Source organism: Mustela lutreola, chromosome 13, assembly GCF_030435805.1.
Source record: "Mustela lutreola isolate mMusLut2 chromosome 13, mMusLut2.pri, whole genome shotgun sequence".
NCBI classification, from domain to species: domain Eukaryota; kingdom Metazoa; phylum Chordata; class Mammalia; order Carnivora; family Mustelidae; genus Mustela; species Mustela lutreola.
Window position 1 is genome coordinate 60,543,077 of NC_081302.1, and position 17,430 is coordinate 60,560,506.

At 35.3% G+C, this 17,430-nt stretch overlaps 1 protein-coding gene and 1 long non-coding RNA gene across 5 annotated transcripts in view; one reads left to right on the top strand and one right to left on the bottom strand.

Moving 5' to 3' along the window:
* The window catches only part of FNDC3A (fibronectin type III domain containing 3A), a 173,871-nt gene that overhangs the window by 79,425 nt on the left and 77,016 nt on the right, over nt 1-17,430 (top strand). For 3 of the 4 annotated variants that reach the window (XM_059144894.1, XM_059144892.1, XM_059144893.1), the window contains exon 4: nt 12,171-12,247. In XM_059144894.1, coding sequence (XP_059000877.1) covers nt 12,171-12,247 — 77 coding nt within the window. Of the gene's footprint in view, nt 1-7,767; nt 7,868-12,170; nt 12,248-17,430 lie in introns of those variants that run through there. The other variant, XM_059144895.1, reaches the window with a different exon arrangement.
* Nucleotides 7,760-17,409, bottom strand: LOC131814161 (uncharacterized). Its single transcript, XR_009347167.1, has 3 exons — nt 17,349-17,409; nt 13,728-13,971; nt 7,760-7,847 (listed from the first exon to the last, which is right to left on the bottom strand). It is a non-coding gene; the product is annotated as an uncharacterized LOC131814161 (long non-coding RNA).

Below are 17,430 nucleotides of genomic sequence, written 5' to 3' on the forward strand. Positions count from 1 at the left end.
CACTATTAATAGGATGACTATTGGTCCCAGTTTGTCTAGGACAGTCCCAGTTTATACCTCTTATCTTGGTGACTAGGCAGTTTAACATTTGTTCCAGACTTTTCATTGTTTAACAGAATATAATTAGTGGTTCCATTAAAATAAGCTGTGATGCATCTAGTCTGCCATTTTGTATTTCCAGCTTCTGCCATGATTTCCTCTGGTAAGCAGTGTATCCATCTCTTGTTTTCACTTTAACCTATGATTAAATCTTAAAGGCAACCAGAGAAAACTTTTTTTCTGACCCTTACCAGAAACAAGTCAAGGATAGCAGTTAAGGTAGTTAGAAGTAAAGTAAAATGTTCTTGGATATAGAGGGCTAGGGTCTGCTAACATCTTCCAGTCTCCTGGTGGTGTCACTACTGAAGAAATATGTGATGCTGCTGCCCTCGCTGGCCACTTGGCATTACAATACTTACTGGTTGGAGGTGACCAATGGGTTAGATGAATATAAAATACATGCAGGAAATAAAATCTAAATATCCCTGCCACAGAATATATGGGGAAAAAAAGTTCTGAACGATTTTGTCATTTATTGTATAACTCTATAACTGCTTAATATTGGCAATGCTTTTTTAATTTTGCAATAAACCCTTCCAGCAACAGTGAGCTAAAAAAAAAAAAAAAAAAACTAGTTGAAACATTCAAAAGAAGCATAGAGACAATTCAGTGAGTTGTGTTTGTTAAAATTTTGAAGGTATTATAGTTCCAGTGAAAGTATTTGGAGTGAAATGTTTACACATTTCAGTAAGAAAAAAATAGTATTATGAATATCCTCTACTTAGCAGAATTGGCTCCCAGCTTACCAGATGGCACCTAAAAATCAGAGTATTCTCTGAATATAAATATTGTAGTCTTAAAATATTACAGAAAAGAGTCTATTGATGGTATCAATAATTTCAAAGTTATTAACCATAAAATATAACAGTTTCAGGCAGATTTATGAAAAAATTTAAAATGAGACTATTGAAAAAAGAAAATTTTCAGTCATATACCAGAGATATGGCAGTAAGAGACAGATACAGCTAACAGATTGACTAAAATACATGGATATGTACTAAGAATAATTGTTCCATTAACACTACTCTAATGTCGAGATATTCAATATAAAGAAGACCATAAAATATTCCTTAATATATTTGCATTTTAATAAAGCATTTTATTTTTTAATATTTTCAGTAGAGCTTTTCATGTCCTTCAGTGTAATAAAAGCAGTTTTTCAATCAATAAAGTATTCCAAATTATATAATTCTAATGATTTTTAGGCTGTTCTTTCACTTCCAGGAGTGTCCTAGGTTGGATGACGATGATATGGTTATCCTGCTTCTGCTATCTTTTCTCCCACTTGTATCTCCAGAGCTTAACCGGACTCAAAAACAAATCCTATTTCTCCTACTCCTAAGAGTTATTCCCAAATCCTTGTCCATAGATTTAGGGACATTTCACCAGTCTAAGGAATGGGAAAAAAGGGAAAAAGAAATGGGGAAAAAAAAAATGAAAAGTGCTTTTTCACTGGACTAAATTTATTTAATTTAAAGACTTTTTTTTATTCTAAATTAAGTCCCTTCTGTTTTGAGGTTAAATGTTCTTTATGAATGATGACGGGGTGCCTGGGTGACTCAGTTGGTTGAGCAACTGCTTTGACTCAGGTCATGATCCCGGAGTCCCAGGATCGAGTTCCACATCAGGCTCGAGTTCCTCATTCATAAAGAACATAAATGTTCTTTAAACATTTATGTTCTTTATGAATGATGGAATACTATATAATAGACGTCCTTCTGTTCTTAATTTATTTCTTCTTTCCCTTTAGTGTCATAATTTAGCCTTATAAAAAGCTGATTACCTTAATGAGTCCCCAGAATTTGTTTTAAAATTCTACTGCCACATAAATCAAAACACCTGGGAAATACTGCATCAGAACACAGATAACTCTGTTCTATTGACCAGTCTCTAGCCAATATCTAGCCTCTTCATCCAGCTGCCCTCAACCCAAGTCAGTCCAAAGACATACCTTGTTTTAGGATGATCCTCACATTTGTTTTCCATTGGCATGAACCATGTAAAGTAAAACTTTTATTAAGTTGATACCTTAGTTTAATATACTAAAGTGGGAAATTATGAAATTATAGAAAAAGAAAATGCTACGACATGGCCAGATCCGCAAGGTGACTGAGGCCCCTACATGGAAAAGAGGAAAAACATAGGCAAGCAAATCAGAGAGATTTAAAAGAAACAAAGTTTGACTTGTTACTGCAAACAAAGTTATAGGTTCTGACTCTTTGCTCCCCTTATCTTCCTGAGATTATTTGCATCTATCATTGTCCGGTAATCCCCAGCAAGGGAGTCTTCCCATAGAGGACTTGATTAGTTGCAGATGTCATTGACCTTTCCTAGGTCCCTTGACTACATGGACATGCATCAGTTACGATCTAAGCTGCATGAACTTAACACATGTTATTTAGATGTTAATCCAGGACCTGTATGCCTAATACTACCTCAAGAGTCAGGATCACAATCATAATCTTTTGGAGAATTAGATTTTTATTTGTAGAGGAGTGGAATGAGATGTATTTCACACCCCCACTCTTAATGTCTTTTATTTAAATTAATGTCTTAATGATTTGAAACCAGTGAGCTGAATGAGGCTGCACCTTTAATTTTTTAACATGCAAATGACCCAGACTGATTTCCATCTAAGAACAGCCTTAATAAACAACTGATCTTGTTTATTTATTGCCAGAAAGATTTTTATAAAATGAAAGTTAACTCTTCCAACTTTAATTTGCCTCATAGTTAACAATCCCTTTCTGCATTCAGCTGATTCAGCTCTCTTGCTATCTTGGCTGTTTATTTTGCAACTGCTTTTTGGGATACATTGCTAAAAGTTAAGACATTTATTGATGCATCACTAAATTTTATATATGGCAGAAGTCAGCATTGGGCTATACCTGCTTTAGTTTTTTTCAAGCCAAATAATTGGGGCTATGCTCTGTGGCAGTTTGAGACACTTGATCAGCAGAAGGCAAGGACTAGCTTGACAGTGTGGTCCTTGATGCCTTTTTTTTTTTTTTTTCAGCATAACAGTATTCATTATTTTTGCATCACACCCAATGCTCCACGCAGTCCATGCCCTCTATAATACCCACCACTTGGTACCCCAACCACTTCAAACCCCTCAGATTGTTTTTCAGACTCCATAGTCTCTCATGGTTCACCTCCCCTTCCAATTTCCCCCAACTCCCTTCTCTTGTCTAACTCCCCATGTCCTCCATGCTATTTGTTATGCTGCACAAATAAGTGAAACCATATGATAGACTCTCTCTGCTTGACTTATTTCACTCAGCATAATCCCTTCCAGTCCCGTCCATGTTGCTACAAAAGTTGGGTATTCATCCTTTCTGATGGAGGCATAATCTCTATCGTGTATATGGACCACATCTTCCTTATCCATTCGTCCGTTGAAGGGCATCTTGGTTCTTTCCACAATTTGGCGACCGTGGCCATTGCTGCTATAAACATTGGGGTACAGATGGCCCTTCTTTTCACTACATCTGTATCTTTGTGGGTCCTTGATGTCTTAATTTTAACTTTATTTCAATTCATACGAACCAGAGAAGTTTTATGGCCCACCTTTAGAGGGCGTAAGACTAGCCTTAGTCCTCATTTATATTTTCTGTATTAGTGTTCCCTTTTCTTTAGTTTGTCGGCTCTTTTGTTTTGAGTTTTGTTTTGTTCAGTTATGTTATTTTGAGGGGGTTTTTTAGATTTTGTTTTTGTTGCTGTATGTTTCTCTTAAATCTCCTTAAGTTACTTTTGAAACAGTTTTGGCTGTTATTTTATTCACTGTTTTCTGTAAGATATCCCTCATTTAACTAAAAACTTTTAGAGTTTTCACAAGAGTTTCAGTGAGATATATTTAGGTGCATTTTGCTTTGCTATCATTATGTATAACTAGCACATATTTGAGGTGTATTGTGTGGGGTCTTTTATCCAAATGTTTGGTGCTTTTCTATTTGTAGTTTATCTTCAAGTAAATTTTGGTATTATTATGCTGTAGTTTTCTCATTCATTTTATAATTTGTAATACAAGTTATATCCAAACAAGAGAGGCAGTATAATGTAGTGGTGAAAAAACACAGATTTCAAAGCTAGAACACCCAATTCTTACTAACTGTGAGACCTTGAAAGTTACTTAATCTCTTTGTATCTTAGTTTCCTTACAGAAAATGGAAGTAATAGTTATCCCACTTCAGAGGGATATGATGCTGCTTAAATGAGTCAATAATCTATAAATAATATATATATAGATTATAAATAATCTATATACCCACTTACACCAGTGCCTGGTACCCAATAAGTGCATATAAACACTTGGGTGCATTCTCACCCAAATGCCACTTTGTGCTTGTATTGACAAATCTACCTGAAAATCAACAGTGTAAGACTACTAATAGTTAATGTGAATTGCTGTGACATGTCAGCTATTGATTTAGAGAACCCTCTGCAAAATGTTTTGAGACAATATTGTGAAAATAAAAATAAAAAATTAAAACCAGGTGCATTTTAAGTTTGCTAGAATTCTCATATAATCAGGTAAGAAAGGGAAAATGAAGAATATGCTCATCACTGCAGAATGCATTCCTATAATTGTAACATCATTGATGCATCCTTTCTCTTTGCTTACTTCTGGGAAAATTATTTGATTCACATTGTTGAATTAACAGGGCCTTTAGGAAATACGGAATATGTCTACTTTACATTGTCCTTATTCTAACTGAAGAATTTTTGAAGGTGTGGACCATGTCACCAGTCCTGAGAACTCTATGGCAACTGTAAGGATAATGAGGGCGGAGAACTTAAAATCTTATTAGAAGGGTTGAAAATAGAGAATGGGACAGAAATAACAATAGAGCAAAGAGCTAGTCGAGGACCAAGTGGAAATAATGTCAAGAATAAAGTGAGGAGATAGCTTTGACCTAGTAGAGAGACAGTGGTTCTTCTGAAGATAGTGGTTCTTCTGAAGATAGAAGAAAGAGGTGAGAAAATTTTGACATATGTGATTGAGGTCATGTTGGGCAAGTCCTTAAAGGATGGTGGAGATCTTTGATAATCACTCTAGAAAACAAGATATGCTATTAATCAAGGATAAATTTCTGAAAGGATTCCTAAACAATGCTGATGGCTAAATTAAGGTTGGAGATAACTAAATTTTCAAACATGACAGTCTGAGTACTATTTGATTTCTACAGTTCAGATCTAAGAAAAGTTAATTATCTGGCTAAAATTGGGGACTTTGTGGGGAGGGGACATAAAAGGAAGACATCCATGGGAAAGGAAATCAGGCAGTGAAGGCAGTGTTCGATCAAAAGGAAAGGGAAATCATTATGAGAAAGAACAAATGTTGAAGAAAGAGAAAATGGAGGAAAGATAGATATGGTGGCCAGAGACTGAATGAAAGTCTAAGATTTCAAAGATGAGATAGTAGAATTCTAAATTATAAGTTCCAGGATGTGTCTTTGAACATGAGTTACTAAAAACAGAATAGAAGAGTTCCAGAAAGTTTGATGCTAAGTTTTTTGAGCATTGAAGTCCTTGTGCTATGGAATAAACTGTGAACATGGTGCCCAAGCTTTTAGTAAATGAGAACTGCATATGACAGCAGTGAAAAGAGGTAGAGGGTGATCTACTCATATGACATGATCTCAAGGAAAAAGAAACTTGAGCATGAAACAGGAACAACAGTGGTAATGGGAAACAGCCTTGGGGTGTCTGGAAACTGCCTCGGGAGAGAATGGGAAGCCTCTGCTCCCAGGGGCGGCTAGAAAAATTGTCCTGGGGGGAGCCAGATTTCATATAAAGGAAATATATCAACAAGTCTTCGTGAAAATGTTGAGGATGTGAAGGAATTTTTTTATAATAGGGGAAAAGGTTTTAGTGAGCTCAGTGGAAAGAATTGAGAAAGCTATCATCAATTAAAGAAAGTCAAGAAATGGAAACATAGCTGTGTGAGAACATGAGTGAAAATGAGGAAGTGGGCTGCCAGGGATTGCTTTTTGTTTAAGGGCTGAAGATCAGAGGAATGGTTAGATTTGCTGAGAGGCTGAATTCAGCATTTATAAGCAGATTCTGTTGAGATCAGGACAATCTTTACTCTCAGGCCTTGTTCTTCAGGAGCCTTGCTTTTCTATAAGGACTTTGAAATTAACAATTACCCTTTGCCACTTTTGAGAATGGTCCTTTAGGTGTCTGACATGTATTTACTGAAACCTGTTGCTCTAGGTTATATCTCTTGCTAACTCTTTTCCACATTCTTGGGAGAGTGGGGCTTTGAACATTACACACACACACACAAACACACACACACACACACACACACACACACACACACACACACACATTTTTTAACTATAGCCCTATCATTAGATAATCCTGGCTTTGTCTCTTTGTGTGCCCTTGGCAAGTTACTTAACTGCATGCATTCTGCTTCAGTTTCCCTACCTATCATTGATACCTCCTTCAGTTATTGTAAAGACTGAGTTAACATATGAAAATCACTCCAAATGGTGCCTGGGACATACTTTGCAACATATAATTATTTTTGAAAACACAGAGCAATCACGCTTTTATTTATAATTATCATTTATTGAGTGGTGCCAACCAGTATACTTAGTACTTTAAATATATGTAATTTGATTCTCACAACAATGCTGTGAGGTTGATTATTTTAACCTTTCTACAGAAGGAAACAATCTCAAAGAAGAGCAGTAAATTGCCTTGCTAAAAAATACTGAAGCTTTTATAAAACTTAAATCTTTTGACACCAAAATTTATTTTCTTTCCACTGTGCAACTTGTAAACAAATCACAATCATTATCATTACCTATACATTTGTATTAGCTACTAATAAATTTCCTTAGTTTACATAGCACCATAAAATAATGAAAAGACCTCAGTCTTCTTCCCCTCACTTGTAATATCTTTAGTCTCTTTCCTGATATCCAGGGGAGCTTTGGTAGAGTGCCTTGATCCTGAAGTGTGTAGCCTGTCTTTTAAGATTTTATGGACGTGAGCAAGAATGCCATCCATCAAGTATCTGTATTAATCTCCATGTTAAATCTTAAAATAAACATATGACAACAAAACAAAATTAGAAATAAAGTAAAAACAGCCCTTAAAGTGGTAGCTTTTATTAACTTGAGAGGCAAAGGCCAAGCCTGAGACATAAAACCAGGGTTTGAGGAACACATTGATCAAGCCAATATTCTGTAGACAATTGTGCTGTGGGCATTCTTTAATGGTTAAGCATGGAGAGTGGATCAAGTTACAGGACATTTCAGAGTGAATCCTCTAAATTAATAAATGTTACAAATAACTTAAATTTTATAAATGAAAGTAGCAGACTGGATAATAAAAACTGAATTAGAAGATAATGCCTATCATATAGGAGGGAAGTGAAAACAAAAAGGATGGTTTTACAGCAGAAACGTATTTCTGTACATGTATTTTGATGAGCTTTGGGGTTAGTTCACGGGGAAGTCTAATGATGGCAAAATTCAAGGTATTAGTAGTAGAGACCATTTAATCATTTACTATATCCCAAATGCTGACAGCGGGAATGTTTGCTTTTTTCCCCTTTCCGCGGGTCGCTGCAAGTCACGTGATAAGCATCACGTGACTCGGTCAAAGGATCTTTTCCTCTCACTGCTTTGCAAAAAAAAAAAAAAAAAAAACCAGCGGAACTGTTCTCCAATTAAAGCTGTTAACGTGTACTACGCTGTTTCCTTGTTGGATTTTGTTCTCTGCTGCTACTGTAAAAACAAAATGAGTGGTAAGATTTGCTGACTATTTTTGAACATTCTTCTAATATTTTAAAACATAGAAAGCATTGTATTAATCTAAAGCCGTGCCGTGTGTGTTTTTTCAATAGATGCCAAATCTGTGGCAGTAAAAATATTTTAGATTGTAGCCATGTAGTTATAAAAAGATTAGACTCTATTTGGAGATGGGATGATTTTATATTCCATGGAGTATTCCTTACCAGCGCTTTTATTTTACTAGGTTTTTCTTTTTACCACTAAAATATGAATATTGGCACCAGATTATTTGGAAGCCATTGTGAAAGCTTGCTTATAAAGAGAATGTGTAGCACGTCAGCAGCCCGTTGCATTTTAAGAATTCAAACTCAGATTTGTAGTTTCGTCAAAAAAACCTCTCTAAATGTGAATGTATGCTAATGAAAAATAATTTAACTTACAGTAGATGAAATATCATCTTTATTAAGTTATTGATGGCACTTTTTAAGGAATGGAGGTGAGGAGCTTCTCAAATTTCTTAAGACATTTGGTGAATAAGCATTGTTTGCTCTTCTGCAAGGTTTTAGAATAGGAAATAATGCCCTTAAAATGATTTTAATAGCTTTATGTTTGGGGGTAGATTTTGCTTAGATCATGTAGATTATTAAGGAGCTCCTGGTGTATCTACAGTTGTTCAGATAAAGCTACTCTTGTTCCAGATGTGCATTTAATGGTACAATCTGTAACAGATTTGGCTTCTTTACTAGGACAGAATAACCCCCTCTCCCCCCACCCCCCGCTTCACTGCATTTACAGGGTTTGTAGTTAATCTTTTAGTATTTTCAGGATATTATGCCAACAATAAAAGTATTGGTGAAGCTAAGCGGGTAGATGAACATTTGCATCATTAAGCATGCAAGGTTTTAGGGGTTGCTGCTGTAGGTAGAAATAGCAACTGAAGTGGTACTGTAAATATTGTAGTTCTAAATTGTATTTACTGTGTTTTCATAATGGGAGTTTTGTGTGTTCAGTGTTGGATGTTATTTCACACCAGTATTTTAGGAATTAAATACAGTATCCGTGAATTGTCTCTAAAAAAATGAACCATGTACAATTTCTGCCTCAGGATAAGAAAATTTACTTGCTAGAATGAAATGATTACTTCTTAGGGAAATGAGTTAATAGTTATTCCTGGACTGCAACTAGTAATGTGTTTACTGCTGGTTTATTTTAGGTTGGGTTTGTTCTGTTCTGTTTTCAGTATCACACTTAAATATATTTAAAGAATAGAGTAGAATTTTGTTCTACTAAAATATAAACTATAAAGCAGCTTTCAAAGTATATTGTTTGAATTGTAATTATATAGTATTTATGTATTTATATTTTTAGTAAAAAAAAGGGCAATCCAAGCAGCTGTGTAGTTTTACAATTTTAAATATTATCAGCAGTAACTTATTTTTTATTCTGGAGGCTGAAAAACAACAAAAACCTATTCTGATGACTTGCTGTAAGAATTAAATTTGACAACATTTGAAAGGAAGCACAGTCTGTGGCACGTTTAGTAGAAGCTCAAAAATACTGATTTCCTTTACTAAGATTACCAATAGGATTTTGATGAATTCTCTTTCTGGTTCCCAGCTAAATTTCACATATTATGAATAATATTTAAGCCAGTTGCAGGATTCATAAAGCTAGTTTACTGTAGGTTTATGTAAAATAGCTAATAGATGTAAACTAGAATTTTCTTAAAACTGTTCTCATTTTCTCTTGAGTCCAGCATAGAGAAGTTAAAAGTAAGTTTTGGATAAACCCTTTCTTGCCTAGAGGTATAAAGTACCTCACAAGTTTTATTTTGTAAGGTAATAGGTTAATGTTGGCTTAAATGCAGGAAAATTTTTTTCTGCCTTTCTCTTTTTTTTTTTTTTTTTCTTTTTTTAAGATAACAAAGACCTTAATTTTCCTTAGAAGCTTTGGAGCCTTGAATTACATCAGTTGCCAGTAATGCATAGTATCCTTAAATGAAACTGTCTGGTTTTAAATTCTCTTTCTACCACTAGGGCAAGCTTAACCTCTCTGCCTTAATTTCCACATGTAGAAAATGGGAGTAATAACAATAATACTTACCTGCTGGTAGAATGATTATGAGGAGAAAAAAGAACACAAAAGGCCTAGCATATATAGTAAGTTAGTATTAACTATATATAATAAGCTATTTTAAGAAAATATTACAAACAACTTCATGTATTTGGTGGGCTGTTTGGGATGGGAAGAATATTTTGTTGAAAAGTTATTTTTAGGGGCACCTGGGTGGCTCAGCTGTGCCTTCAGCTCGGGTCATGATCCCAGAGTCCTGGGATTGAATCCCACATCAGGCTTCCTGCTTAGTGAGGAGTCTGTGTCTTCCTCTGCCCACTTCCCTGCCTCCTGTTCATGCTCACACTCTGCTAAATAAAGAAAACCTTTTTAAAAAAAGAAAAGCTTTTTTATAGTCATATGTAGCATAATTTGGTAGTTGCCTCTACACAGACACACACACATAAGCTCCTTACTTCCTCATGCCCATTTGAGTCTTGAACCTATTCTCTCTCTTCCTCTCCCTATCTCTCCTTTCATTCCTCTCTCCCTCCACTTTTCTCTCTTCTCCCCCCCTCTTCCTCTGCGTCAGCCCTCCTCACTCAGGCTTCTTCACCCTTCCCTTTCTCCAGTAACCTCTCCTCCTTTGTCCCCTCCCCTCCTTTCTTGCCTGTATTTTCTCCTCCTTTCTCCTTTTCTTCTTCCCTCACCGCTGTTCAGCATTTACCCTCCCGCACCCACCTTTTCGTACATGCTCTTTTCTCTTTCTTTCCCTATGTCTCACCATCTTTCCCCTGCCCCAGCCACCAACTACTTTGTTGCTTGCTTGTCACTCCTTTCCTTCCCTGAAAAGAGGAGATTAGCTGTATTCTGGTTTTGCTCTAACCTCCATGCTCTTCATTCTGTTTTCCTGAAGTATGTGTAATATTACCAGTGAAATTTATTTCTTTTAGCTTTTCTTCTTTCTTTTCTTTTATAACTGATATCCATTATATGTACTCTGCAGGTTGAAATTCCACATATGAAAAGAACTCTTCCTCCATTACATTCTTCATTAGACTCTTGGGTACATTTATTCCAAAAAAATGAGTGAGGCTCCTTGAGAAGGTTTAATTTCAAGCTACTAAAAACTAATGGGTGAGGGGACCGTGCAGTCTAAAGTTACAAAGTAAAAAGGATCTGAAGGTGAGATTCTTCTTTAAAAAAAAAAAAAAAAGTTGCATAAAGCAAGTAAGATTTGTTACTAGAAAAAATAAAACACACCTTCCCCAAATGCCTATTTTATCCCACAAATGTTGAGAGAAGATAAATGAGATAATATTTATAAAAGTTAGCTGGAAAGGATAACAGTAAAAGTGAAAGAAAATGTAGAACAAGGTAAGCTGAACTTTCTCTTTTTGGGGGGAACTTTTTGTTTAAGAAACAAAAATTGTTCCTTGGCTAAATATGCATGTACAGTATTTTTCTAATTTTGTTCTCAAGTCCCCACAAATACTACTTACATATTACACAAGAGGGTTTGAGCACTAATAGAGAAGTCCCAAATTTCTAACTCTTCTCCCTCTTATTGCTCATCCATCTTGACTTTTTTTTTCCTATTGCTTTTTAGAATTTTGCTTTTTTGTATCTTTCATTGATTTTTATGTGCAAAGTTTAGGTTGATTCTCCTCTAGGTCACTGTTTCTTAATTTGCATAATCATAAGATTCACCAGATGTATCTGTAACTAAGTATAGTGACTCAAGACCTCTCTGTAAGTATAATAATCTCTAGGAGCCTTGAAATCTGTGTTTTAAAAAGCTCCCCAGGTGACTCTTTTGATGATCAGACAGGTTAAAAAAAAACACAACTGCAGGTAAAAAATAATCAGTGCACTTTTCAAGATATATTCTTATATTTTATAGCAGTTGAATCATCTGAATTTCTTTTCACAGTAATATAGTTACTGTTAACTTGAGCATTCGGTTTATCTTTTTTTAATTTTTATTTTTTTAGAAGATTTTATTTATTTGACAGAGAGAGACCGCGAGAGAGGGAACAAAAGCAGGTAGTGTGGGAGAGGGAGAAGCAAGCTTCCCACTGAACAGGGAACCTGACATGGGACTGGATCCTAGCCTGAGCCGAAGGCAGGCGCTTAATGCCTGAGCCACCCAGGCTCCCCAAGCATGTAGTTTAGACGAAGTATTCAAAGTGGAATTCAAATTGTTTTCAATGTTAGCTTGCTAAGTAATCCTGGATTAACTCATCATTTCTGTGATCTATTCAGGTCCTGCTCAGGTTCCAATGATGTCCCCAAATGGTTCTGTGCCTCCTATTTATGTGCCTCCTGGATACGCCCCACAGGTATGTGTTTGTGGTTTTTTTCTTTATATATCTATATAGTAGGGAACAAATATTACTGTTTAATTGAGATAAAAAATACCATTTCAGTACCAAAGCTTACCTGGTACAATATATCTTTTGGTATCTATTTCACATTCTAGTACATTTAGTGTATTTGGAAAGGAAGAGAAATGAAATTGACAGCATTATCATTTGGCCTTGGCTTTGGGTGTTGAATTATTATAGAAAATTAATTCTAGAGCTTTATTTCCCTGAATATGTGATAATGTAAGTAATATCTTAAGGTTTAAAGGTGCTTGGAAGTAACCCTAGACAGTGTACCATCTGGATTCATAAAATATCTCATGAACACCCATAATAATTATATGGAACATTGTGGTACATAGAAGAAAATTTAGACCTATAGACCATCAGCCTTAAAGGCTAAGGGAATCAGTATCCTCACACATTTACAGTCCTTTCCTATGCACCACTTGGGAAGCCCTGACTTAAAGAGTAAAATACAGCTAACTTATTTGCACAGGCAAACTGAATTAAATGTAAGCCCTCGGGTATTCTGAGTATCATCTGGTACTAAAATTCTGTGTAGTCTACACTCATTGCCTCATATCCTTTTTAGAAATAATTCAGTTTCTTTTTTTTAAGCACTGAAGTTATACTTGAAATTTTCTTCAGGTCCTCCCTTACTTCCTTCATGATTATGTCAGAATATTGGTGGGATATTGTGATAGATTAACTGCCCATACTATGAAGCCCACCACTGTGAATGATAGCAAAAGAAGACCATGTTGGTGAGCAGAATAGAAGTCATTTGAGAATTAGAGTCAGAAAAGCTGGATCCATTTCTTATTTCAGGCGCTTGCTGGCTGTGTGGCCTTAGACAAATCAACTTCCTTAAGTCTTCTGTGTCCTAACCAGACGATAGGATGATAACATACAACATTTCAAAGTATCTGTAAGCTTTTCAGAAGCTATCTCTACTTTTGTTTGACATATTGACGGTTCTGTGTTATCCTACTATATCTGCTCTCTGATATGGTCCAAACTCAAAGGCCTTTTTTCCAGCCTTACCCTTTTTGTGACCCCCTAAACATTTGACACTACTGATACAGTTTACCCCAAATTTCCTTGACATAACACTGTTCTGATTCTTTCTACTTTACGTGGTTGCTCCTTCTCAGACCTTTCTCCGCTAAGCTCTGTATTTGGTGCTACTGACAATTTATTTCAGTGCAACTAAAGAGTATCCAGCTTTTCTCACACCTAGCAGTACTTTTATTTTTTTTATTTTTTTAAGTGATTTTATTTATTTTTTTTTATTTTTTATAAACATATATTTTTATCCCCAGGGGTACAGATCTGTGAATCACCAGGTTTACACACTTCACAGCACTCACCAAAGCACATACCCTCCCCAATGTCCATAATCCCACCCCCTTCTCCCAAACCCAGTACTTTTATTTTTATGGCAGATTCCTACCCTTCTCATTTCATTCAGTCATGACCTTCAAGAAGTAGCTTTCCTTGAATGTTTCCAGGTGTCTCTCCTGTGGGTTCTCATGGCACACTATGTATATCCTTTTAATGAATTTCTCACAGTTTAATAATTTTTTTTCTTCTGAGAAGATTTTGAACTCTTACAGTTCCTGTACTCAGCAGTGTTCAAAAGATATGTATTGAGTGCTCATGTATGTCAGGCAGTCTTCTAGATGATTGTGATGTATCTGTAAATTAAAGGCAAAAACATCTGTCTCTCTGTAGTTAACATTCTTGTGGGGAGAAGAAAACCATAAGCATATAACACATGGATAAATTATGTGGTACGTTAGGTAGTAAGCAGTGGGGTTGGAAAAGGAAAGAAAATAGACCTTGGTTACATTTTAAAATAGGGTAGTCAAAATAGGCCTCTTTGGAAAAGTGACATTTGAAGGTCAAGTAGGAGTCTACATGGCTTAATTGCAGTATTGTTGTGTCTTGGGAAATAGACCTGAGGAGATGGAAACAGATGGGGGAATAGCCATTTGATGGAGCAGTCAGAACACACACACTTACTAGTTAAGTCTACCGTCTTACAGGGGTGTAGTTTATAGCACCCAAAACAATACAGTAATAATATCACAGGTCACCTTAACAAATATAATAATAATGAAAATGTTTGAGGGACACCTGACTGGCTCATTTGGGAAAACTTGGGATTCAGTCTCAAGGTCATGAGTTCAAGCCCTATATTGAGCCTACTTTTAAAAAAGAAGAAGGAGGAAACGAGGGAGGGACTATTGTGAAGTATTGTAAGGATTACCAAAATTTGACACAGAAACACCAAATGAGCAAATGCTGTTGAAAAATGGCACCAGTAGACTTGCTCAACACAAGGTTGCCACAAACTTTGAATTTTTTAAAAATGCAGTATTTGCAAAGTTCAGTAAGGCAAAGCACAGTAAAATAAAGTATGCCTGTATTCATATGCTCCCTTGATGTTTTCCTTTCTTCGTGGTTTTGTTAATGCTCTTATCTGGGGAATGTTACTCATTTGCTCATTTCTGCCTTTTAGAAGTCTACCCATTCTTGAGGATCTAGATCAAGTTATTTGTACCATCTCTTGGTTATAAATTAAATGCCACTTAGAATCATAATTGTGGAATTTTACAGGATTTTAAGTTCCTTGAGGATAGGCGCTGCCTTTTAATTTTTTTTATTCTATGGTAACCCAAATACAGTAGATATTTCATAAATATTTGTCAAATAAGTGAATGAATTTTAATAGTAATCTTACTGGAAGGATTATGTGAGGCTAGTGGGCTACTGTTACCTACCTTAATTTAAGATTAAGACTGTCTGTAGGTGATGTATCATTTTCAGGTACACAGGAGTAATCAGTAAACAAAAATGTATAGTCTCATCATCATTGAAATAATTTAAATACCCACTATCTAAGTGGGTATTCTAGCATTTTGACATCCTTGTGGAAATAACCCACCATTTCTAGCATACACAATTTCTAATTTAGAAAATACTTAAGAATCAGGTTCTGGGCACAGCTAAGCACTTAATCATTGTCCAAAACTTGACATATAAGGAAACATTAATTATCTTAGCAAATCTAGAAGCTGGGAGTTGAGCCAAATGCTAAGACATATAGGAGACTATAATAAAGTACAGGTGGTATTTCTCTCAATAGAGAGAAGACTTGGCTCAAGGTCGTGAGTTCAACCGCTGCATACATAGCACAAATACTAAACTCATGAATACCTATCATCCATGGTCTTCCTTTAGACTTTAATGTACTTATCTCCCCTTGTGGCTCCTCACCTCTCTTTCTTGCCATGTATATGAATGTGTATCTTAGATCACTGTGAAAAGCAGTGATCTAAGGGGCATAGGTGGAGGTCACATAATATTTTTGCCATATTATTACATAATAAGTCCGTGGATTCAGCAAATTTATGCATCCTAAAAAGTTAGATCAGGCAAGCAAATATGGCAGAAATAAAAATCCAGTTTTGGGACTGTTTAGCTCTATCACTGAGGAAATAGTAATATGTACCTAAGAGAATAGTGGGGCAGAAAAGTGAAAGATCCCAAAGATAGATCTTAATTTAAGATTCAGATCGAGATTTAATGAAAGTACTTTTAGGAGAAAAATATGAAAAAAGTCATGATTTACCTAGGATATATCAACCTTCAAATTTGTAATGTTTATACCAATGGCATGTCCTATTAAGTTTAGAACCACTTCAGATACTAACTCATCATTAACTCGTACATATACTTAACTTCATTTTAAGAGTAATATTAGACAAGGACAGGGTATCAGTAACTTTAAAGGAATAATTGTTTTTCTTATTTAAGATTTGTAAAATCCAGATCCTCTGTTAATATTAAAATTGCTAGTATTGTATTATACTTCCTTTGTGAACTTATTCAGAGTTCTGCAATATTGTTTGTTTTACAATATTTATACTTTATTGCTCTGTATTTTAGCATTCTTGTCAAAAGTAATGGGAGGGAACCTGGATGATTTTATTCTGTTGACCTTAAGTTTTGAAGAGAAGGTTACTTTATAAAGATGTAAAATGCACTTGCCATCAAAAGGGTAGAGTTCCTAAGGACAGTTTCCCTCCTTTACCACTAGTGAACAAAAATAGCTCTTAAAATAGACTTAATTTGGGGTGCCTGGGTGGCTCAGTGGGTTAAAGCCTCTGCCCTCTGCTTGGATCATGATCCCAGGGTCCTGGGATCCCGCCCCGCATTGGGCTCTCTGCTCAGCAGGGGAGCCTGCTTCCTCCTCTCTTTCTTTGCCTCCCTCTCTGCCTGCTTGGGATCTCTCTCTCTCTCTGTCTCTCTCTCTGTCAAATAAATAAATAATAATCTTTTTAAAAAATAGACTTAATTTTTTGGTTACATAACTTTTATTGTTGAATTAGAAAATGAATCATCATTTTTAGAAATCATTATTTTTTAAGAAGCAATTTTTTATTAACCATGAAACTCTGAAAGTTACTGTCCAGTATGATAGACTTAAAGCTAGTTTAAATGATATGCAGAAAGAAAAACTTGTTCATTAGATGCTTAAACATAAAGGAATGCTAATTTTGCAAACAAGCCAGTGGAAAAAAAGTATTTTTTTGGTAAAGAACAAATATACTTGTGTACTTTAAATATAGTTGCATATTTTTCTAATCATGAGTATGTAGAAAACGTGGAAAGGGTAGGAAAAAAATTACATTGAATGTTTGTAACCTAAAGGTACTCTCTGTAAACATATAATAAATATCCCTGTAGCATTTAACTACAAAATTACAAACATAATTTTAGATGTAGCCTTAATGATTTGTACTTTTGTAGTTTAAAAAGAAAGGGAGGTTTGTGAGAGATTGACCTGCTTCAATAGAAGCAGGAATATGTACCAAATGAACTAAGTTACCAAATGGGAAAACAAAAACTGTAAAACACAGAAAGCAAATGGTGATAGGAGTAGAAGGAACTTAATTTACTGGCAAATAATACTAACTTACAGTCTCTAAGAGCATTGCAGCACAGAATAACACTTCATATTTTAGTGATGAAATTAATGACTTAACAAGAAAAGATTAGAGACTACCTGAATGGGACACCTAAAAAGCAGCATCAAAAGTTCTGTCCTTCTGCCTCTCTTTAATGGCTCCCCTGTTTTTTTATGGAAT